This window comes from Jaculus jaculus, chromosome 2 (genome assembly GCF_020740685.1).
Source record: "Jaculus jaculus isolate mJacJac1 chromosome 2, mJacJac1.mat.Y.cur, whole genome shotgun sequence".
NCBI classification, from domain to species: Eukaryota; Metazoa; Chordata; class Mammalia; order Rodentia; family Dipodidae; genus Jaculus; species Jaculus jaculus.
Window position 1 is genome coordinate 115,275,617 of NC_059103.1, and position 24,228 is coordinate 115,299,844.

Consider the following 24,228-nt stretch of genomic DNA (forward strand, 5'->3'; position numbering starts at 1 on the left):
GCTTCCAGCCACTGTAAACAAATTCCAGATGCATGTGCCACCTTGTGCTTCTGCTTACATGATTCCTGGGGATTTGAACCAAGGGTCTGTGGCTTTGCAGGCAAGTGTCTTAACTACTAAGCCATCTCTCCAGCCCTACCCTAATTTTTTTTTTTAATTTTTTTTGTTTATTTATTTGAGAGCAACAGACAGAGAAAGAGAGAGAGAGAGAATGGGCGCGCCAGGGCCTCCAGCCACTGCAAACGAACTCCAGATGCGTGCGCCCCCTTGTGCATCTGGCTAACGTGGGTCCTGGAGAATCGAGCCTCGAACCGGGGTCCTTAGGCGTCACAGGCAAGCGCTTAACTGCTAAGCCATCTCTCCAGCCCTAATTTTTTTCTTAAAAAGCAGTTTTTAAAGCTGGGCATGGTGGCACATGCCTTTAATCCCAGCACTCAGAAGGCAGAGGTAGGAGAATTGCTGTGAGTTCGAGGCCACCCTGAAACTACATAGTGAATTCCAGGTCAGTCTAGGCTACAGCAAGGCCCTACCTTGACAAACCAAAACAAACAAACCAAAAAAAAAAAAAAAAAAAAAAAACCAAAGTGAGGTAACCCAGGCCCTGAAAGCCAAGCACCACATGTTCTTTCTCATATGTGGATCCTAGCTACAGATGATTGGGCTTCTGCGTGAGAAGGAAAATTCTTAGTAGCAGAGACCAGTAAGCTAAAAAGGAGACATAAAGGGAAGAGAAAGGAAGGGAGGAGGGTACTTAATAGGTTGGTATTGTATATATGTAAGCACAATGATTGAGATGGGGAGGTAATGTGATGGAGAATGGAATTTCAAAGGGGAAAGTGTAGGGGGGAGGGAGGGTATTACCATGGGATTTTTTTTTTATAATCATGGAAAATGTTAATAAAAGTTAAATTTAAAAATAAATTTTAAAAACCAGTATTTATAAGTATATTTATTTAGGGCTGGAGAGATGGCTTAGTGGTTAAGGTGTTTGCCTGCAAGGCCAGAGGATCCTGGTTCGATTCTCCAAGACCCATATAAGCCAGATGCAGAAGGGGGCGCACATGTCTGGAGTTCTGCAGTGGTTGGAGGCCCTAATGCACCCATTCTCTCTCTCTCTCCCTCTCTCTATCTATCTTATCTGCCTCTTTCTCTCTGTGTCTGTCTCTCTCAAATAAATAAATAAAAATAAAAATAAACAAAAATTAAAAAAAAATGAGATGCAGATTTTTACTAAACAAACTACATAAAATATTTAAAGTCATTAAAACTCAACATGAGAGTTTATAAAGATTAGCTATAAAAATATATTGGCAGGGCTGGAGGGATGGCTTAGCAGGTAAGGCATTTGCCTGCAAAGCCAAAGGACCCAGGTTCGATTCCCCAGGACTCACGGTAGCCAAATACACAGGGGTCCATGCATCCGGAGTTCACTTGCAGTGGCTGGAGTTCCTGGTGTGCCCATTCTCTCTCTCTCCCTCTTTCTCTGTCAAATAAATAAATATTTATTTTAATATATATATATTGGCAAATCACTTGTTTATTTTGAGGTAGGGTGTTGCTCTAGCCCGGGCTGATCCATCATGAGGGCCTTGTGAAGGTATTGCTAGGCGCTATGAGGTCATGGATATCGAGGCCAAGTTTTGTCTGGACAGTTGATTGTAAGGAGTTGTATCCTTCCTTTGGCTCTTACATTCTTTCCACCACCTCTTCCACAATGGACCCAGAGCCTTGGAGGGTGTGATAGAAATGTTTCAGTGCTGAACACTCCTCTGTCACTTCTCAGCACTATGTTACCTTTTGAGTCATCCCAGTGCTCACTGCCATCTGAAAAGAGAAGCTTCTCTAACCAAAAGAGTAGCATTAATATATAAACGTGAATGCTAAGTGTAGTGCTTTCAGGGCAGTTTGGTGAGAATGATATATGCATTTAGCCAGACAAGTGCAGGCCTTATACCCCTAAGGCACATGACCTCCCCTGCCATAGGCTTTTGATTAGGTTTTCAGTACCATGTATGTATACCCTCTCATAATGTGAGCCTCCCGTCCAATTAGAGAGCAGTTGGTTTCCCCCAGAGCAGACATGGCACTGTTGCACTCGTTCGTTCATTTGGCCTGACCAAGTTTGAGGCTTCCAGTGTCCACTGTTTTCACAGCTGATGACTTCTGTCTCCCATAGGACTGCATGCAGTACAGCTTTTTCCAGTTTTCAGTTGGCTGGTCTACAGGGATAAGGTTTTCACCTCAGCACCAGCTTGATTTCTCAGTGACCTTGCTGCCCATGCATGTGAAGTTTTCAGCAATAGGGTCATACTGTCTGTTACTCATGGGAAGCCAAGGGCCTTGGCAATAGCCTGTAATATGTTGGAGGCAACAGGGGCCTCCCTGGCCAACAACTTACTGGAAGGTATCCCATCCCTGGCACTGAAATTTTTCTAGTAGTAATCTATGGCTTCTGGATGTGCCATTATCCAAAGAAATAGGCTTCCATCTGTCTTATTCAGAATATCTTGAATTTTGATTGACCCTCCCCCCTCAACTACCTCTTACCCAGTCCCTTCCCCTGGCCTCACTTAGGTCTTTCCACTCCCTGTAATCTGTTCTACTTATATATATACAATACCATCCCCTAAATCCCTCCTTCTCTTCCCTCCCTTATAGCCTTTTCCCAGCTTACTAACTAGCCTCTGCTGCTGATTATTTGGTTCCAGCTCACACACAAGTCTAAACATTTGTAGCTGGGATCCACATATGAGAGAGAATATGAGACATTTGGCCTTCTGGGCCCGAGTTACCTCACTTAGTATAATCCTTTCCAAATCCATCCATTTCCCAGCAAATTTCATTTTTCTTTACTGCTGAATAGAACTCCATTATGTAAATGTACCATATCTTTACTCTCTATTCATCTTTTGAGAGACATCTAGGCTGATTCCATTTCCTAGCTATTGTGAATAGAGTAGCAGTAAACATGATTGTGCAAGTGTCTCTAAGGTAGAGACAAGTCCTTATGATATATGCCTAGGAGTTCAGTAGATGGATCATATGGTAGATCTATTTTTAGCTGTCTCAAAAACCGCCACACTGATTTCCACAATGGCTGTGCCAGATTACATTCCCACCAACAGTGTAGAAGGGTTCCCTTTTTTCCACATCCTTGCCAATGTTTATTGTCATTTGTTTTCTTGATGGTAGCCATTCTGACAGGAGTGAGATGTAATCTCAAAGTAGTTTTAATTTGCATTTCCCTGATGGCTAATGATGTAGAATACTTTCTTAGATGTTTATATGCCATCTGTATTTCTTCCTTTGAGAACTCGTTATTTAGTTCCATAGCCCATTTTTTACTTTATTTTATTTATTTATTTTGGTTTTTTGAGGTAGGGTCTCACTCTAGCTCAGGCTGACCTGGGATTCACTGTGTAGTCTCAGGGTGGCCTCGAACTCATTCTGTCATCCTACCGCTGCCTTCGGAGTGCTGGGAATAAAGGTGTGCACTACCACACCCAGCTTTACAGCCCATTTTTAAATTGGGTTTGATTTCTTATTTTTTTCATTTTTTGAGTTCTTTGTGTATTCTGGATATCAATCTTCTGTCAGATGTAGAGCTGGCAAAGATTTTCTCCCCTTCTTTTTGCTCTATTCAGTGTCCTTTGCTGCACAAAATCTTTGTAATTTCATGAGATCCCAGTGGTTGATTAGTGGTTTTATTCCTGAGCAATTGGGGTTATATTCAGAAAGTCATTGTCTATGCCAATATGCTGAAGGTTTTCCCCTACCTTTTCCTCTAGCAGTTTCAGAGTTTCAGGTCTGATATTAAGGTCCTTGATCCATCTGGACTTGATTCTTGTGCATGGAGAAAGACAAGGATCCATTTTCATCCTTCTACTATAGATGTCCAGTTTTCCCCCCACCCCTTGTTGAAGAGGCTGTCTTTTCTCCAAGGAATATTTTTGGCATTTTTGTCAAAAATCAGGTGGCTGTAGCTGCCTGGATTAACATCTGGGTCCTCCTTTCTGTTCCGTTGATTTACGTGTCTGTCTTTGTGCCAGTATCATGCTGTTTTTGTTAGTATGGCTTTGTAATATAGCTTAAAATCAGCAGGATCTCACTGTGGCTTAGGCTGGTCTTGAACTCACAGCAGTCTTCCTACCTCAGCCTCCTAAGTGCTGGGACTAAAAATGCTTATGACCACACCTAGCTTAAACAGTATTTAGGGCTGAGGAGATGGTGTAATGGTTGAGGCATTTGCCTACAAAGCCAAAGGATCCAGGTTTGATTCCCTAATACACACGTCAGCCAGATGCACAAGGTGTCACATGCATCTGGAGTTTGTTTGTAGTGGCTAGAGGCCCTATTGTGCCCATTCTCTCTCTCAAATAAATTATTTTCTAATTTAATTTATTTATTAATGTGAGAGAGGATAAGAGGCAGAGAGAGAGAGAATGGACATGCCAGGGCCTCCAGCCACTGCAAACCAACTCCAGATGCATGTGGGTCCTGGGGAATCGAACTGAGGCCCTTTGGCTTTGCAGGCAAATGCCTTAACCACTAAGCCATCTCTCCAGCCCACAAATAAATATTTTAAAATTTGCTTATTGACAAGTTATGTACATGTATATAATGTTTTGTAGGTAATATATTCACATCTCATTACCTTTCTCTCTGTCTCTTTTTTTAAAAATATTTGTTTATTTGCAAGAAGATGGAGATCACACACACACACACACAGAGAGAGAGAGAGAGAGAGAGAGAGAGAGAGAGAGAGAGAGAATGAGAATGAGAATGAATATGACTGCTTCAGGACCTCCAGATGCATGTGCCACTGTACATCGGGCTTTATATGGGTACTGGGGTATCAAACCTAAGTCATTAGGCTTTGAAAGCAAGTACCTTAACTGCTAAGCTATCTCCAGCCCCTTTCTTTGTCTCTTGTGCTAAATAACCTGCTGAGTCTGATTAGGGCTGCCTGCATTGGCATGGTTGGGCATTATTTACCACAGCATGAGCAATTTAGCAATGGCTACACCACTGAAGAAAATCTCTCCTGTCCCTAACAACCTTGAGCTTGGGTGTTGCACATAGTCACTAAGCATTATTTCGGACTGAGGATGCATTAGCATGATGAGGCCCCTGGTTTGATCCTCAGTGCTGCAGAAGATAACCTGGCTGTGAGAGCATACACGTGTAAGCCCAGCCCTATGCAGGTGGAGCAAGTTCAGGCTCACCCAGTTAGGAAGGCAGATAGCATTGTAGTTCCCAGTGAAACTCCCATGTTTGTACCTCTGTGTTGGGGACCCCTGTCTTTGTGTATTATGTCATCTTCAAGGGGTTACAAATGATGGCTGTGTCTCAGATGTTTTTGAAGATTAAATGAGATTATCAGTGGTAAAGCTCTTCCTGGCAGGGAGCAAATGCTGAGTATGTTAGGCAGGGGTTTATTATTGTAACTAAGGCTCAGTATGATAGGCAAATTATTATTAATATAATCATAACTAAAATCCTTTTTTTCTAGACATTCAGAAATATATTCCATGCTTCCGGCTTTTTAGGTGAGTAATAGTATTAGTAAGAGCAAGTAAATTATTCTTTGTAAAATTTATTCTTTTCAAGTTAAATAATTTTTAAAATTAACAGAGTATCTTAGTCACCAATCATACATGCATATAGTTTTTAAAAATACCTCATAGCCGGGTGTGGTGGTGCACGCCTTTAATCCCAGCACTCAGGAGGCAGAGGTAGGAGGATCGCTGTGAGTTCGAGGCCACCGTGAGACTACATAGTGAATTCCAGGTCAGCTTGGGCTAGAGCAAGACCCTACCTCCAAAAACCTAAAAAGTAAAAATACCTCAAGGAACATTTAATATACAACAATCTATTGATAATTTGTTCTTTATTACATTGCTTACTTTAGCCCATCTCCACTGCCTCTTGGCAAGAATCAGTTGACCTAGAAGATTGCTTTTCCTTCCTTCTCACATCCAGTCATGTCATTGTATATAGTAAATTCACTGAGTGACACATTCTCTTACATTAATATAAATAAGCCTTTTATAAAACCCTTTGAATGAAGTTTATTTTAACAAATGCTTACCTCTACCATACAATTTTATTTATTTATTTATTTTGGTCTTGGGTTTTTTCGACGTAGGGTCTCACTCTAGCTCAGGCTGACCAGGAATTCACTATGTACTCTCAGGGTGGCCTTGAACTCAAGGCAATCCTCCTACGTCTGTCTCCCAAGTGCTGGGATTAAAGTTGTGTGCCCCCCCCCCATACCTGGCATCTTTTTTTTTTAAAGACATGCTCAGTCTAGCCAATGCTAATCTGGAACACTCTGTAGCCCCAAACTGGCCTCAGACTTGCTTCTTACTTCAGCCTCTCAAGTGCTAAGAGTAAAGGCTTGCATCACCATACCAAGCTATACAACGATATTCTTTATGTAACCTGTTCCCTATTGTTATTTAAAGTGAAAGTTTTCCCTTTTAGTCTAACAGATAGGACAACTGTTAGCCATAGCATACTGTCTCTCTCTAGTCCAGGCTGACCTGGAATTCACTATGCAGTCTCAGGCTGGCCTGGAACTTGTTGTGATCCTCCTACCTCTGCCTCCCAAGTGCTGGCAATAAGGGTATGCACCACCACACCCTGCTTGCTAATCTCTTACCCAGGTTTATGTACACATAGAAAAATACAAAAATAAATTTTTCAAAACCTAAATGTAATTATAACATGGTATAATTTTTTTTAAATTTTTTTATTTGAGAGAGAGAGGCAGGTAGGAAATGGGCACACCAACGCCTCCAGTCACTCCAAATGCATGCACCACCCTGTGCATCTGGCTTATGAGGGTACTGGGGAATTAAACCCAGGTCGTTAGGCTTTGCAGGCAAGTACTTTAATTGCGGAGCCATTTCTGCAGCCCTAACATTGTCTAATTTTAGTGACATAATTTTATAACTTATATAAACCACACAGAAATCATTATTTTACTGTTACATTGCTTTACTGTTACATTGCTTTTGTTCACATCTCTAAGGTGTATAAGTTGTAGAGGAACATATGGATAAAATAAAGATTTGTATGGAGAATGTGGTTGGTGGTGACAGGAAAAAGGATTAGTATAAGGTTTTTAAACTGATGTTCCAGGAAAAGTTAGACTTCTTACAGTCCTAATATACAATGCATTTGCAAAAATAACTGTTGACTAAGAAATTCTTAAGAGTGGGGCCTCATTAGAAAAACTTTTTTCAAGACCTCTGGACCTCAAAGGACTAAGAGAGGGAAAAGTGACTGGTTATCTCTGGGCAACTACATTAAGAACTAGACCAGCTGAATAGTCTTAGCTCCAGAAACATTCTGATTTAGTGATGTCTGAGCCTCTTTAGCTCTGAAGTTTAATGGAAGGAGAACGTGAGGAATGCCATCTTGGAATATCTGTCCCTCAGAAAGTTATGGCTAAAAGCCAGGTGTGGTGGTGCACACCTTTGGTCCTAGCACTCGGGAAGCAGAGGTAGGAGGATCATTGAGTTGGAGGCCAGCCTGAGACTATGTAGTGAATTCCAGGTTAGCCTGAGTTAGAGTGAGACCCTGCCTCAAAGAAAAAAAAAAAAAAAAGTTAGTTATGCTTAAGATGAAGTCTTCTGCTGACACATCTTGAAATTCAAGTTGGATGCACATCACCACCCAGTTTATACTTTACACCAACAGGGGCTGTCAGATAGAACCCTTATTGCTGGTTAATCCGGCCCCTGAGCTAAAATGTTCACCATATACTTGATTTATTTTTGTTCTTTTAAAAATTTTGTTGGGGCTAGAGAGATGGCTTAATGGTTAAGGCACTTGTCTGAAATGCCTAATGACCCAGGTTCCATTCCCTGGTACAGCGTAAAGCCAGATGAACGAGGTGGCACATGCATCTGGAGTTGGCTGGAGGGTCTGGCACACCCATTCTCTCTGTATCTCTTCTCTTCTCTCTCTCTGTACTTGCAAATAAAGAAATAAAATATTTTTAAAATTATCATTTTGCAAATATTCTTGCTGTTCTGATTTTATAATAAGCCAGACAGGCTGAACATTGGCTACATCAAGACCATACACGTGTCCCCAGACCTAGGCCTTTTTTTTCCCTGCTCTGTTTTTTTTTTTTTTTTTCCTCAGTTTTTATTAACATTTTCCATGATCTGCTCTGGTTTTATAAGTGCTTTGATAAACCTGCTCTGATTGCTTGTATGGTTACTTTGTGTTTGCATATGGTGGCTAAGATTCGGGGTTATCTTCTACTGACCTTGAGAAAGGTGACAGTGCAGCTACTGTAATCATCTGCAGTAGCCGCTGCAGGGAAATTTTGTGATTGTCATTTGCCATTACATGAATTGTTAAACTACAAAAAAAAAAAAAAAAAAAAAAGAGAGAGAGAGAGATGGAGAGAGAAAGAATGACAGTGGGTGTGCTTGACCTCTTGCCACTGCAAATGAACTTTGGATGCATGTGCCCACTACTTGCTGTATTTGGCTTTGTGTGGGTGCTGGGAAATTGAACCCTGGCCAGCAGGACTTTCAAGAATCGCCTTTAGCTACTGAGCCTTCTCGTTAGCCTCAAATAAACACTGACGGGGTTTCTAGGTGTGTGTGTGGGGGGGGGCTTCAGTGTATTGTTTCACTCTAGCACAGGTTGGCTACTTACAGTGATCCTCCTCAGCCTCATAAATGCTGCGATTAAAGGCATGCACCCCCACAGTTGGCAATAAAAAATTGTAAGGCGTCCAGAGGTGTTTATGGTAGATATGGCTGAAATTTCAGCCCTCAGAAACCTGAAGCATTACTTTTGCTTCACATTCATGAGTAACCTGGGCTGTACTGTACAGCACTTTCTCAGAAATAAAGAATTGCAGGGGAAAGTTTTCATTTAATGTAAATGTTTCAAAAAATTGTGTTTAAGTTTTGTTTATTTTTTATGTGGGTACTGAGGTTTGAACTCAGGTCCCAATGTTTAGAAAACAAGGACTTTATTGGCTGAGCTCTCTGTTCAGCCCCATTTTCTTTAAGTGTTACTAAAAAAACAAGATGATACATTAGAAAGCAGACTTCTTGGGGGCTGGAGAGTTGTCTCAGCAGTTAAAGACACTTAATTGCAAAACCTGATGACGTAGGTTCGACTGCCCAGTTCCCGTGTAATACCAGATGCACAAGTGGCACATGCGTCTGGAGTTTGCAGTGGCAAGAGGCCAGGCATGCCCATACTCTCTCTCTCAAATAAATATTTATTTTCTTTCTTTATTTGAGAGAGAGAGAGAAAGAGAGAGAGAGAAAGAGGCAGATATATAGAGAATGGGGCATGCCAGGGCCTTCAGCCACTGCTAACAAACTAGACACATGCTCCCCTTTATGTATCATGCTTACGTGGGTACTGGGGAATCAAACCTGGGTCCTTAGGCTTCACAGTCAAGCACCTTAACCACCAAGCAATCTGTCCAGCTCCTCTGTTGTTTTTTGTTTTTTTTTTTTGTTTTGTTTTTTGAGGTAGAATCTCATTGAAGCCCAGGCTGACCTGGAATTCACTCTGTTTTCTCAGGGTGGCCGTGAACTCACAGCAATCCTCCTACCTTTGCCTCCTGAGTGCTGGGATTAAAGGTGTGCACCACCACACCTGGTTCTTCTAATCTTCTCTTTGTGTGTGTGTGTGTGTGTGTGTGTGCGCGCGCGTGTGTGTGTGTGTTACTGAAGAATGAACCTAGGGCCTTTGGAATACTAAACAAATGATCCATCACTAAGCTACATCTCCAGCCTGCAGTAATATATAAAATGTTAATATATATTTAATTAAAATATAACTTTTATTAAAATATAATATATAATATATGTTGTATGTAATTTTGTTTTAGGTGCATGTATGTGGTATGTATGCATGCATGTATGTGTATTTGTATGTATATGAACATATGTGTGTGTGTATAAAGGCCAGAAGTCAATGTTAGATGTCTTCCTTAATCATTTGCCACCTTACTTTGTCTTTGTGTGAATGTGCTTGTGTATATGCGTGTGGGCACACATGAATACATGTGAAAGACAGACTTTGACATTGGGTATCTTCTACTTAATTTACTGAGGTAGGGTCAGCTATGCCCATGGGTTCTGGATTAGAACTCCACTCCTGCTTATGCACCAGTGGTCCACTGAGCTATTTCTCCAGGTTCTCTATCTTTTTCTTTCTCTGAGGTAGGGGCTCACTCTAGTCCAGGCTGACCTTGAACTCAGTGATCCTCCTGCCTTACCTCTTGAGTGCTGGGATTAAAGGTGTGAGCCACCACACCCTGTTTCTTCTATCTGACATGTTTTTACATTTTGGTTTTTCGAGGTAGGGTCTTGCTGTAGTCCAAGGCTAACCTGGAATTCACTGTGTAGTCTCAGGGTAGTCTCGAACTCAGTGATCCTCCTACCTCTCTGCCTCCGGAGTGCTAGGATTATAGGCATGCACCATCACGCCTGGCTTTGGATTTTTTGTTGTTGTTGTTGTTGTTGTTCCTCTACCTTACTTTTGAGTCTCTCACCAAGCCTAGAGATGATAAATTCTGCTAGACTAGCTAGTCAGGAACCTTAAGGATCCTTCTGTTACTGCCTTCCCAGTGCCGGGTAGACAGGTGGGCGCTGCCACACCCGGCATCTTAGGTAAGTGCTGGGGGTCCTCACTCATGCCCTCATGCTTGCATGACAGATGCATGATGAGATGACATTGGTTTCTCCAGGCATGGGAGCACACCATTTAAGGTCAGACATCGTAGAATCCTGTTTTTAAAAATTGCATTTTTGCCGGGCATGATGGTGCACACATTTAATCCCAGCACTTGGAAGCCAGAGATAAGAGGATCACTGTGAGTTCAAGGCCACCCTGAGACTGCATAGTGAATTCCAGGTCAGCCTGAACTAGAGTGAGACCCTACCTTGAAAAACAAAAACAGAACAAAACTTGTATTTATTTGAGAGAGAGAAAGAGGGAGGGGAAGAGAGAGAGAGACAGAGAATGGGCACACCAGGGCCTCTACCCACTGCAAACAAGCTCCAGATGCATGTACCACCTAGTACATCTGTCTTAATGTGGGTACTAGGAAATTGAACCTGGGTCCTTTGGCTTTGCAGACAAACACCTTAACCTCTAAGACATCTCTCCAGCCCCTAGAATCCTTTTTTAAAAATATTTACTATTTTGCAAGCAGAGAGAGAGAGTGAACAGACAGACAAGAGAATGGGTGCACAGGACCTTCAACTGCTGAGAACAACTCTAGATGTGTTTGCCACCTTGTGCATCTGGCTTAATGTGGGTGTTAGGGAATTGAACCTGGGTCACTAAGCTTGGCAGGCAAGCACTTTTAACTGCTAAGCCTTCTCTCTAGCCCCAAGAATTCTTTTATGTTGCTTCTGTAGCTAGAGGGTTTTTTTTTTTTTTTTTTGTTAATCCTCTTATTATTATAGTTTTTCAAGGGTCTCTCTCTAATCCAAGCTGACCTGGAATTCACTTTGTAGTCTCAGGGTGGACTTGAACTCACAGTGATCCTCCTACCCCTGCCTCCCAAGTGCTTGGATTAAAAGTGTGTGCCATCACTCCTGGCTTTTTTTTTATTAAATTTTTAAATTGAAAAAAATTTGGGGGGGGGGAAGGAGAGGGGACAGGTAGAATGGGCATGCCAGGGCCTCTAACCACTGCCAAAAAACTCCAGACACTTGTACTTCCTTTTGCATCTGGCTTTTACATGGGTACTGGGGAATTGAACCTGGGTTCTTTAGCTTTGTAGTCACGTGCCTTAACCACTAAGCAATCTCTAACCCCTTTGTTGTTCTTTTCAAAGCAGAGTCTTACTCTAGCCCAAGTTCATATGGAACCCCTCTGTGGGCCAGTGTGGCCTCATATTTACAGTAGTCCTCCTACCTCAGCCCCTTGAGTACTGGGATTAAAGGCACATGCCACCATGCCTGGCTATAAAATATTTTTTAAAATCATTGAACTGGAATTGGCCATCAGTTTCTGGACCTACAGTGATTCTAGTCTGTCCAAGTCACAAATTCTGCATGTTCCTTAACAAACCCAGCCTCTTCCTTGGCTCTTTAAAACATCTCTTATGGGAATTTATTTTTTTCTTTAGATGCTGGGGGCCTTCTGCGTGCTAGTCCTTTTTTATTTTTATTTATTTAGTTAGTTTTTTAGACAGGGTCTGATTAAGTTACTTCAGTGAGCCTTGAACTTACTCCATAGCCCAGATAGGTCTTGAACTTGAGGGGTTTATAGGCCAGCACTACCATACTGGGCTTTTAATGGATGTCACAGTCAGCTTCATGTTGATGCAGAAAACAGCCAACCAAGAGGAGCTTGTGGAAGTAAAGGGTTTATTTTAGGTTACAGACTTGAGGGACCCTACCTTGAAAAGCAAAGGGCCAGGCATGGTGGTACACACCTTTAATCTCAGCACTTGGGAGGCATAAGTAGAAGGATTGCCATGAGTTCAAGGCTACCCTGAGACTACATAGTGAATTCCAGGTCAGCCTGGGCTAGAATGAAAACTACCTCAAAAAAACAAAAACAAAACAAAACAAAAAGGAGAGATGGCTCAATGGTTAAGGCACTTGCCTGAAAAGTCTTAAGGACCTGGGTTTGATTCCCCAGTACCCACATAAAATCATATGAGGTGGCACATGTATCTGGAGTTTATTTGCAGTGGCTAGAGTCCATGGTGCGCCCATTCTCTCATAAACAAATAAATAAGATATATATTTAATATTTTATTTATTTGATAGGGAGAGGAAGATACAGATAGAGAATTAGTGCTCCAGGGCTTCTAGCCACTACAAACAAGCTCCAGATGCATGTGCCACCATGTGCATCTGGCCTAAGTGGGTACTGGGGAATCAAACCTGGGTTCTTAGGTTTTGCAGGCAAGTGCCTTCACTGCTAAGCTATCTCTCCAGTCTGAATTTTTTTTTTAAGTAAAGTGGGTATGGAGACATGGTTCAGTGGTTAAGGTGCTTGCCTGCTAAGCCTAAGGACCCAGGTTCAGTTCCCCAGTATCCAGGTAAGCCAGATACTCAAGGTGGCACATGCATCTGGAGGCCCTGGTGCACCCATTCTGCCTTTTTCTTTATCTCTCTCAAGTATAAAATACTTAAAAAACAAAAATAAAGTGAATTGTGAAGTGGCTCTATGAACTTACTTTCTAATACTTGCATTGAATGGCTAATTCATTTTATGTTAAAAGTTTATTATGTGCCTCATGTTTCTGTTATTTAAGTTTAATAATATGTAAGCTTGTTCTGTTTATTTTAGGGCTTTATTTGGCAGACAAGTTAATATGGATTTTGGTTTGTTATTATGGGCTAGGATTAGCTAAAATTTAAAAAAATGCTATATTCGGATGTCTAGCTCATTTGAAATGTCTTTAATTTTGGTTTTTATAGCTTTTATAATGCTTCAGGTGAAGTAAATGAACATGCACTGAAGAAAATACTTCCAAGTGTCACAAAGGTATTTCCTGATTACCTTTTCTTTCTTGGTACTATTTGTATTATTATGGGCTCCTGAAAACAGACTTTGACTGAATGAAGTCTTATGTGGCATTTGTCATCTTGGTATCTGCTGAAACACATAAGAAAAGGTTTGTTCTTGGGCTGGAGAGATGGCTTAGCGGTTAAGCACTTGCCTGTGAAGCCTAAGGACCCCAGTTTGAGGCTCGGTTCCCCAGGTCCCACGTTAGCCCGATGCACAAGGGGGCGCACGCATCTGGAGTTCGTTTGCAGAGGCTGGAAGCCCTGGCGTGCCCATTCTCTCTCTCCCTCTATCTGTCTTTCTCTCTGTATCTGTTGCTCTCAAATAAATAAATAAATAAAAAATAAAAAAAAAACTTTTAAAATAAAAAGGTTTGTTCTTCATCAAAATTGAGAGATATTTTTCATTCCTCAGAAAACAAAACTTGTGAGCCAGGTATGGTGGCTCATGCCTTTAATCCTTGGGAGGCAGAGGTAAGAGGATCACTGTGAGTTCTTAGGACTACCAGAGTTCCAGGTCAGCCTGGGCTAGAATGAGACCTGATCTTCGAAGGAAAAAAAAAAAGTATTAATCTTATGTTCTTCCTTCCCTTAACCACTATAATCTGCACTGATCTCATTGTCTTCCATATTTTCTTCATAGCCTTTTCCTGTGTGCTTAATCCATTTCTGTTACTTTACATAACTGTACTTACTTGTTTTCCTATTGAGATGTGGTCTTGTCACTTGGTCTTGAGCTTGCCTATAATCGCAGTGCTGGGACCTGAATTTGTTCATCACTGAACCTGGCTTTGCATTTTCTGTTTTTCATAAATAGACATTTTGCTATACTGCATTTAATTTAAATCTTTCTTATAACTTGATGTTCAGTTAACTGTTACTGAGCAATTAAGAAGGGTTTTTCCTCCCAATTCAGAGCTTTTTCAAGCTATTCCATTTTTCTCTTAAAACTTATTATCTCTAAGAATAAAAATAGATTCAGTGAAAGAAGTTTCAACACAGTGGGACTACAATCAATGTGCAATATGTTCATAGGTTAAAGTTCCCAATAAAATATTTTCCTAAAATATGAAAAAGGAATTTTAGTTGCTAGGAATGATAGTACACAGCTGTGATTTGACAATGAAAGATTCAGTAAAAGAAGTTTCTTTCAGACACTAAGTACACATACCTATAATTCCAGGTACTCAGAAGGCCAAGGCAGGAGGACTTCAAGTTTGAGGTCACCTAGATGACCTCAGACCTAGGTACCCTGACTCAAAATTTTTAAAAAGGGAAAAGAGGGCTGCAGAGATGGCGTAGCGGTTAAGCGCTTGCCTGTGAAGCCTAAGGACCCCGGTTCGAGGCTCGGTTCCCCAGGTCCCACGTTAGCCAGATGCACAAGGGGGCGCACGCGTCTGGAGTTCATTTGCAGAGGCTGGAAGCCCTGGCGCGCCCATTCTCTCTCTCTCTCTCTCTCTCTATCTGTCTTTCTCTCTGTGTCTGTCACTCTCAAATAAATAAATAAAATAAAAAATTTTTTTAAAAAAAGTGTTGGCCTGAGGGATGGTTTAGTGGTTAAGGCACTTGTCTGCAAAGCCAAAGGACCCAGGTTCAATTCCCCAGGTCCCATGTTAGCTAGATGCACAAGGGGTACATGTGTCTGGAGTTTGTTTATAGTGGCTAGAGGCCCTGGTGTGCCCATTCTCTCTCTCTAGCTCTCTCTCCCTCTTTCTCTGTCAAATAAATAAATGAATAAAATATTTTTTAAAATTGTTGGGCTAGAGGGATGGCTTAGCAGTTACAGCACTTGGCTGCAAAGTCTAAGGACCCAGGTTTCATTTCCCAGGACTCACATAAGCCAGATGCATAACGTAGTGCATTCATCTGGAGTTCGTTTGTAGTGGCTGGAGGCCCTGGCCTGCCCATTCTCTCTCTCTCCTTTCTCTCTGTCAAATAAATAAAAATAAAAATATATTTGAAAAAAATTGTTGGGACTCCTGTTGCTGCTGTCCATCTGATGTTGGCCAGGAGGTGATGTCCACCCTCTATTATGCCATCATTTTCTCCCACAAAAATAGAATGAAAAAATTGTTGGGGACTGGAGCAGTGTCTTAGCGGTTAAGGTGCTTACCTGCAAAGCCCAAGGACCCAGGTTCAATTCCCCATTACCCACATAAACCAGATGCACAAGGTGGCGTACATGTCTGTAGTTCATAACCCTCTGTTACCGAGGAGTTCAAGGCTGGTCTGGGATACATGAGATCCTGTCAAAAGAAGAATGTGTCATAGCTGGGCATGGTGGCACACACCTTTAGTCCTAGCACTTGAAGGCAGAGGTACGAGTATCACAGTGAGTTTGAAGCCATCCTGAGACTACATAGTGAATTCCAGGTCAGCCTGGACTAGAGGGAAGCCCTACCCTGAAGCCCCCACCCAACAAAAAAAAAAAAGTCAAGATTTTTTCCCCCACTAATCAACATGAAAATGTTATCCTTATCAGAGAATGGAAGGGAACTAACTCAGTCTGTTTGCTGACTTAACAAAAGTAGAAAGTAAAGTATTATGAAGTGTAGCCAGTTTATTGTATCTCCAACTTTTCCCAACAATGAAAAACACCAGTTGAAAACTCAGTCCCGTCCAACCCCCCCTCGCCCCCCCCCCAGATAGACAAGGTTGGAATGTATAGATTAGGCTGGCCTGCACTCACTCTCCTCTGCCTCAGTCTCCTGCATGCTGAGTATTACAGCCATGCACTGCAATTCCCATTGTAGACTGTCAAGGTTTCACTGTCAAGACTGTCAGGTTTTATTGCTAAACTACAATAAGACAAGTACTAATAGTCATAACCATTGAGATATGCATTTAACCTTTTTCTGTATTTTCTTCCAGAATGTTGTTGGTTGGTACAAATTCCGTCGTCATTCAGATCAGATCATGACATTTAGAGAAAGACTGCTTCACAAAAACTTACAGAAGCATTTTTCAAGCCAAGAACTTGTCTTTTTGCTGTTAACACCGAGTGTAATAACAGAAAGTTGCTCTACTCATCGCCTGGAACATGCCTTATACAAGCCTCAAAAAGGGTAAATGGTGATTGTAATGTGGGAAGGCTTAACTCCCCAGTACCCACGTAAGCCAGATGCACAAGTTGGCACATGCATCTGGAGGTCGTTTGCAGGGGCTAGAAGCCCTGATGTGCCCATTCTCTCTCCCTCCCTCTGTCTCTCTCTCTCTCTCTCTCTCTCTTTCTCTGTCTCGTCTGTCGCTTTCAAATAAATAAATAAAAATAAACAAAAAATTAGAAAAGAAAGAAAACAGCAATGTTGTCCATAGTGGCCTTAAAAAAAATATTTGCAAGCAGGACAAGATAGAATGGATGCACCAGAGCCTCCAGCCACTTTGAACTCCAGGTGCATGTGCCACTGTGCATTTGCTTTATGTGGTACTGAGGAATCAAATCCAGCTGGTTAAGTTTTGTAGGCAAGCACCTTAACTACTGAGCCATCTCTCCAGTCCCCATAATGGCCTTTTATCCAACCATCCTTCCTGTAGCTGTACTGTCTGAATTTTACATGTACATAAGGTATTTTCACACAATTCTCTTAGACCATGCAAACTTACCAACTTTAAAAAGTTAGTTGCTTCAAGTTGCCTCATGGGGAAATCCTATCTTAGAGAGTAATAAGGAATGGGAGATTCATTTTATTTGACGGGGGAGAGAGGGAGAGAAAATAGTATACTCTGATAGGATGATGCTATTTTTAAATTTTAAATTAATACTTGAAAATTTTATTCCATCAGACTTTTTTATAAGGTACCTTTAGTGGTTGCCAATCTGGGCATGTCTGAACAGCTGGGCTATAAAACAGCATCCACTTCCTGTGCATCCTCTGGCTTTAGCAGAGCAGTAAAAGCACACAGGTAAGATTCTTAGTACACAACCAAGAATAAAAATGAAGGGAAAAGGGATTAAAGGAATATTTGGAGTACTTTTACCATCTGCATATGTATAGACTTGTCTAGTTACAGGTCTTGTACACTTATCTGGTGAAATCATTTTTTTTTTTCCAGCTCTGACTTTTTTAATGAAGATGGGTCATTAAAGGAAGTACATAAGATAAATGAAATGTTTGCATCAATCCAAGAACAATTGAAAGTAAGTTAAAATCACTGCTTTGAGCTCAGAGCAAAGAGGTCAGTATGAATTTTTAAGTTTTTTATTTATTTGAGAGAGAATAGGCGCACCAGGGCCTTTGGCCAATGCAAACAAACTCCAGACACATGTGCCACCTTGTGCATCTTGCTTATATGAGTCCCAGGGAATCAGCCTAGGGTTTTTGGCTTTGTAGGCAAGTGTCTTAATCACAAGCCATCTCACCAATCCTTTTTTTTTTTCTTCCCATTTTTATACTTGTACACACACACGTGTTTGTGTCCACATCTGGCTTTATATGGGTGGCTGGGGAATTGAACCCAGGCCAGGAGGATTTGCAAGCAAGTGCCTTTAACTACTGAGATATCTCTCCAGTTCCCAATATGAATATTTTCAAGGATAACTTGACATTTATGAGATATATCTTGTGTTCTTTTAGTGGCTGTAATGGAGACTACAATTTCAGTGGTGTATACCCACACACGTTTAACCTTGCTCTCATTGTATGGTGGCTATAGCCAGACCTGTCTCGGATGTCCTCTTCATGCCATGATCCAAGCCAAAGGAGCAGCTTTTATTCAGAACATGCTCTTGAGGCAAAAGGGAAAAAGCAGAAAAACTTACAACTTGCTTGCAAAGCCTGATGGCCTGGGTTTGACTCCTTAGCACCCATGTGAAGCCAGAGGGACAAAGTGGCACATGTGTCTAGAGTTCATTTTTAGTTGCTAGAGGCCCTACTATGCCCATTCATATTCTCTCTCAACTAGTATCTCTCAAATAAATAAATAGTTGTTTTTTTTAAAGATGTTTTTTTTTTTTAATTTTTATTAACATTTTTCATGATTATAAAATATATCCCATGGTTGTTTTTTTTTTTTTTTTTTTTGAGGTAGGGTCTCACTCTAGCCCAGGCTGGCCTGGAATTCACTATGGAGTTTCAGGGTGGCCTCGAACTCACAGCGATCCTCCTACCTCGGCCTCCCGAGTGCTGGGATTAAAGGCGTGCGCCACCACACCCGGCAAAGATGGGTTTATATAAGGTAAAGGAGGAGGGAAGAATGACCTGAAAGACTCCATCACATCTACCCCTGACTAAAGGCAGGATAGGAAGTTTCTGCCTCCTCTGCCTTCCAGGTGCTGGGATGCTAAGTGCGCATCACCAGGCCTGGCTGCCCCTGCTTGTTCTTGGTTCTGTGCTTGGGCCCGCTTCATACATGTGAGGCAGGTGCTTTATCACTGAGGCACATCTTCAAGCTCTGGTCTTTACTGCAATGTAACTTTCATTTTATTTATCAAGGAAATAGCTGGTAGGATAAACCTATACGTAAATGGAAAGTTACATACAACATAAAGCACTACACAAGCATCTGTTATTGAGGTACTCCTGAATAATACTAAAAAATTGCAAGGAGCCAGGCCAGGTGTGGCACACGCCTTTAATCCCAGCACTCAGGAGGCAGTGGCAGGTGGATCATCGTGAGTTTGAGGCTACTCTGAGAATACATAGTGAATTCCAGGTCTGCCTGGGCCAGAGTGAGACCCTACCTCAAAAACTAAAAAAAAAATTGCAAGGAGCCAGGTGTGGTGGCACACACCTTTAGTCCCAGTACTGGGGAGGCAAAGATAGGAGGATAGTGGTGATTTCAAGGTCAGTCTGGGACTAAAATGACTTCCAGGTCAGCCTGGGTTAGAGTGAGACACTACCCAACTCTCTCTTCCCCTCCCCCAGAAAAAAAGTGAGGCTGGAGAGATGCCTCAGTGGTTAAAGGCATTTGTTTGCAAAGCCTGACGGCCTGGGTTCAGTTCCCTGGTACCCATATAAAGTCAGAAACACAAATTAGCACATGCATCTGTAGTTCATTTGTAGTGTAGGAGACCCTGATGTGCCCTTAATTTCTCTTCTTTCCCTTTTCTCTTTTCTCTTAAATAAAAAATAATAATAAGGCAAGTAGTCTTTTGTATTGTATTCCACTGATCATTTCCCATAAGGCTAAACTGTTAAGTAGAAAACTTGCAACTTTTTATGTGTCCTTATTTTGCAGAGTGTATGCCAAAAAGTTGAACAAAGTGAGCGAGAAGTAGAGAAACTACTAATGGATGTAAACAGATTAAAAGAAATCAAAAAACAAGCACAGATTAAGGCACAATGTAAGTAAAAGTTAGCAGATCCATACTTTTAATGCTTTTCTCACTACTGTGAACTATGGCTTAGAGGAAAAGCCAAGTGTGTGATTTGCGTAGTCATTGACACTGTAATTTAAAGTAGTCATTTCAAGTCATGCGTGGTGGCGCACGCCTTTAATACCAGCACTTGGGAGGCAGAGGTAGGAGTTCGAGGCCACCCTGAGACTAGAGTGAATTCCAGGTCAGCCTGGACTAGAGACTCTACCTCAAAAAAAAAAAAAAATAGTAGTCATTTCATTAATACTCTTAAATCTTTCTTTTGGTTTTTCAAGGTAGGGTCTCGCTGTAATCCAGGCTGACCTGGAATTTGCTATGCAGTCTCAGGGTAGCCTTGAAATAATGGCGATCCTCATAACCTGTGCCTCCCAAATGCTAGGACTAATAGGCGAGTGCCACCACACCTGGGGATGCTCTTAAATCCTACTGAACATACTTGGCATGCTGTATTTGTTGGTATTAAAACAAAAGTAGGTGGGCTGGAGAGGTGGCTCAGCTATTAAGGCGCTTGCTTAAGGACCCAGGTCCGACTTCCCAGTATCCACGTAAAGCCAGATGCACAAAGTGGTGCATGCATTTGGAGTTCCTTTGCAGTGGCTGAAGGCCTAGTGAGCCCATCTCTTTATTTCTCTCAAATGTATTAAAAAACAAAAAACAACTAGGGCTGGGGATTGGAGAGATGACTCAACAGTTACAGGCGCTTACTTGCAAAGCCTAATGGCATGGGTTTAATTCCCTGGTTCCTATGTAAAGCCAGATGCACCAAGTGGCACAAGTGTCTAGAGTTTGTTTGCAGTGGCAAGAGGCCCTGGCACAAACACAACTAGGGTTGGGAAATGTCTCAACTCTTAAAGTTATGTTTGTAAAGCCTAACAATCCAGGTTCAGTTCCCCAATACCCAAATAAAGCCAGATACACAAAGTGGTATGTGGGTCTGAAGTTTGTTTGTAGTGTCAGGAGGCCCTCGTGTGCCCATTCTCCTGTCTCAAATATTTGAGAGAAAGAGGCAGATAGAGAATGGGTACACCAGGGCCTCTAGCCACTGCAAATGAACTGTAGATGCAGGTACCACTTTGTACATCTGGCTTGTGTGGGTACTGGGGAATTAAATCTGGGTCCTTAAGAGTTCACAGGCAAATGCCTTAACCACTAAGCCATCTCTTCAGGCCTCAAATATAAAATAAAATAGGGCTGGAGAGATGGCATAGCAGTTAAGCACTTGCCCATGAAGCCTAAAGACCCAGGTTCAAGGCTGAATTCCCCAGGACCCACGTTAGCCAGATGCACAAGGGGGCGCACACATCTGGAGTTCCTTTGCAGTGGCTGGTAGCCCTAGTGCGCCCAGTCTCTCGCTCGCTCTCTATCTGCCTCTTTCTCTCTGTCACTCTAAAAATAAAGTAAAATAAAATAAAAAGACAGGCGAGTTGATGTACACCTTTAATCCCCCAAGGTAGAGGTAGGAGGATCATTGAATTGAAAGGCCAGCCTGGAACTGTAGAGTAAGTTCCAGGTTAGCGTGGGCTAGCATGAGACTCTACTTTGAAAGGAAAAAACAAGCCGGACATGGTGGCACCTTTAATCCCAGCACTCGGGAGGCAAAGATAGGATTGCCATGAGTTCAAAACCACCCTGAGACTATATAATGAATTCCAGGCCAGCCTGGGCTAGAGTGATACCCCACCTCAAAATACAAAAAACCAACTAATTTTTCTCTTACAGTATAGAAGCTTATTAGGAATTTTGGACTGAACATGTCATTTTTCTGTCTGGATTTTATTAAAGTAATGAGGATTGAACAGAGAGCCTTATGCATACTAGCCAAGTACTACCACTGAGCTACTTCCCAACCCCTCTCAATAATTTGATATACTTGTTGAAATCTTTTTCACTTTAATGTCATGTAGCTAATTGTGGAAGATTTATAAACAAATACATGTCAGGCTCTGATTTTATTTTAATTTTGTAGCAGAGAAGAGTGTTCAAAAGGACCCTGAGGAGAATGTTTTCCTTTGTCAAGCTTTACGGACCTTTTTCCCAGAGTGTGAAATTCTTCATTCTTCTGTTATTTCATTGAAAAGCAAGTGTATATCTGGAAGCCGATGTCATACCACCCATGATGTCAATGTGGGAGACAACCTGACTTTAATGGTAGACTACCTGTCCACTCCTGAAGCCAGTCCAGCACACACAGCGCAGACAGTTAAACGTAAAGACCCAGACCCGGGTGATGGGTGGCGCACAAAGAGAGCACGAGTGTTGGAGACAGCAAACCGACCACCGTGCGCTGGAAGTGGCAACGCCAACCCAGAAAAATCATCTACTGCAAGTAGTCCAGAAACAGAAGAGGATGTTGGGAACATGGAAGGTTATGGTGAATATCCTCGGTCTCCCACATTTTGATCTCTAAAGTGAGATTTTTTATTTGGCTGAAAGTTAAGGCCAATTGTTTCTATTTTTACTGTGTACCTCCTTATAGTAATTTGTAGAAAATTCCTTTTTTTTTTACTATATTCAGCTATTTGTAGTAACACAGAGATAAAGTATTTTTTACTGTTTATACTAATATGTAAGTAAGTTCTATATTTTTTATAAAGTATTTTTTAAAATAAAGGTTCTTTTGCCTTTATCTTTAAATATATATATTTAAAATATTCATTCTATCTATCTTATTTAGGTTTTTCAAGTTAGGGTCTCACTCTAGCCCAGGCTGACTTAGAATTGACTCTGTAGTCTCAGGGTGGCCTTGAACTTGTGGTGATCCTACTACTTCAGCCTCCCAAGTGCTGGTATTAAAGGTGTGTGCCACCACACCCAACCCTAAAATATTTTATCTTTAGTTATTTGAGAGAGAGAAAGAATGGGTGTGCCAGGGCCTCTAGCCACTGCAAACAAACTCCAGACACGTGTGTCACCTTGCATGTCTGGTTTTATGTGACTACTGGGGAAACATACCTGGGTCCTTAGGCTTTGAAGGCAAGCACATTAACCACTAAGCCATCTCTTCAGCCCTCTTTTTATATTTTTGTGGCACAGTTGAACCCAGGGCTTTGTGCCTGGTATGCAAGTGCTGTACCACTGAGGTACACTCCATTCCCAAGTGCCTTTATTTCATAATCACAACCTTTTAAAAGGCTGGAGAAATAGCTCAGCGGTTAAGGTGTTTAACCTGCAAAGACTAATAACCTTGGTTCTATTCCCCAGTAACCAGTAAAGCCAGATGCACAAAGTGGTACAGGCATGTGGAGTTTGTTTGCAGTGGCTGGAGGCCTAAGTGTCAGGAGTACATTTACAGTGGCAGGAGGTCCAGGCATGCCCACACTTACACTCTGTGTCTGATTTTCTCTCTCAAATAGATAACTAAATATATATGCTATAATCCAGGCGTGATGGTGAATGCCTTTAATCCTAGCACTTAGGAAGTACAGGTAGGAAGACCTCTGTGAGTTTGAGGCCAGCTTGAGAATACAGGGTTAATAATTCCAGGTCAGTCTGGGCAAAGGCGAGACCCTACCTCAAAAAAAGAAAAAAAAAGAGCCGGCATGGTGGTGCGCACCTTTAATCCCAGCACTTGGGAGTCAGACGTAGGAGAAACAAACAAACAAACAAAAAACCCAGAAACAACAAAACCAAATACAATACATCTACAGACAGTAAAAGGTGTTCGGGTTTTTGTTTTGTTTTTGAGACAGGAACTGGCCTCCGAACTTGGGCTCAAGTGATCCTCTGACCCCAGCTTCTCAAGTTTAGCTATAGGTATACATCACTGCACCTAACTTAATGGCCTATTTTTTTTTTTAATTTTTGTTTATTTGTTGTTTTTTTTTTTCAAGGTAGCACTACTTCAAATACCTATGAAAAAGTCAATTTTTTTTTTTTTTTTTTTTGAGGTGGGGTCTCACTCTAGTCCAGGCTGACCTGGAACTCACTATGTAGTCTCAGGGTGGCCTTGATCGCACAGCGATCCTCTTCCCTCTGCCTCCCTAATTCTGGGATTAAAGGTGTGCACCACCTACCCGGCGTATTGTACTTCTTTTACACACAGTGTTGTCATTTACTGGACATACACTGAATGCACACCTCCACCTTTGCTTGTCTACCTGCTACTTTCCAAAGATTGCTTGACTGAGAGAGAATATCTAGAACCATTATCTTGTGTGTCCTGGGACTGACCCACCATCCACCCCATGTTCATCTCTGCAAAGAGCAGACCCACTCTCTTTACCAGGTACAATTAACATTTACTAATCAGAAAACCAAACTGTTGTTGTTTTGTTTTTATTTTTGTTTTTTTTTTTGAGGTAGGGTCTCTAGCCGAGGCTGACCTGAAATTCACTCGGCAGTCTCAAAGTGGCCTGGACTCATGGCAGTCCTCCTTCCTACCTCTGC

General features: G+C 41.7%; 1 protein-coding gene and 1 pseudogene across 2 annotated transcripts in view; both read left to right on the forward strand.

Moving 5' to 3' along the window:
* Abraxas1 (abraxas 1, BRCA1 A complex subunit) overlaps nucleotides 1–24,228 on the forward strand; it is a 30,712-nt gene that overhangs the window by 3,826 nt on the left and 2,658 nt on the right. Inside the window, exons 3-9 of one of the 2 annotated variants that reach the window (XM_045143031.1) lie at nucleotides 5,513–5,549; nucleotides 13,440–13,506; nucleotides 16,398–16,591; nucleotides 17,310–17,429; nucleotides 17,580–17,664; nucleotides 19,704–19,809; nucleotides 21,809–22,250. In XM_045143031.1, coding sequence (XP_044998966.1) covers nucleotides 5,513–5,549; nucleotides 13,440–13,506; nucleotides 16,398–16,591; nucleotides 17,310–17,429; nucleotides 17,580–17,664; nucleotides 19,704–19,809; nucleotides 21,809–22,242 — 1,043 coding nt within the window. In that variant the 3' untranslated portion in view covers nucleotides 22,243–22,250. Of the gene's footprint in view, nucleotides 1–5,512; nucleotides 5,550–13,439; nucleotides 13,507–16,397; nucleotides 16,592–17,309; nucleotides 17,430–17,579; nucleotides 17,665–19,703; nucleotides 19,810–21,808; nucleotides 22,313–24,228 lie in introns of those variants that run through there. The other variant, XM_045143030.1, reaches the window with a different exon arrangement.
* LOC123459107 lies at nucleotides 8,023–8,211 on the forward strand (annotated as a pseudogene).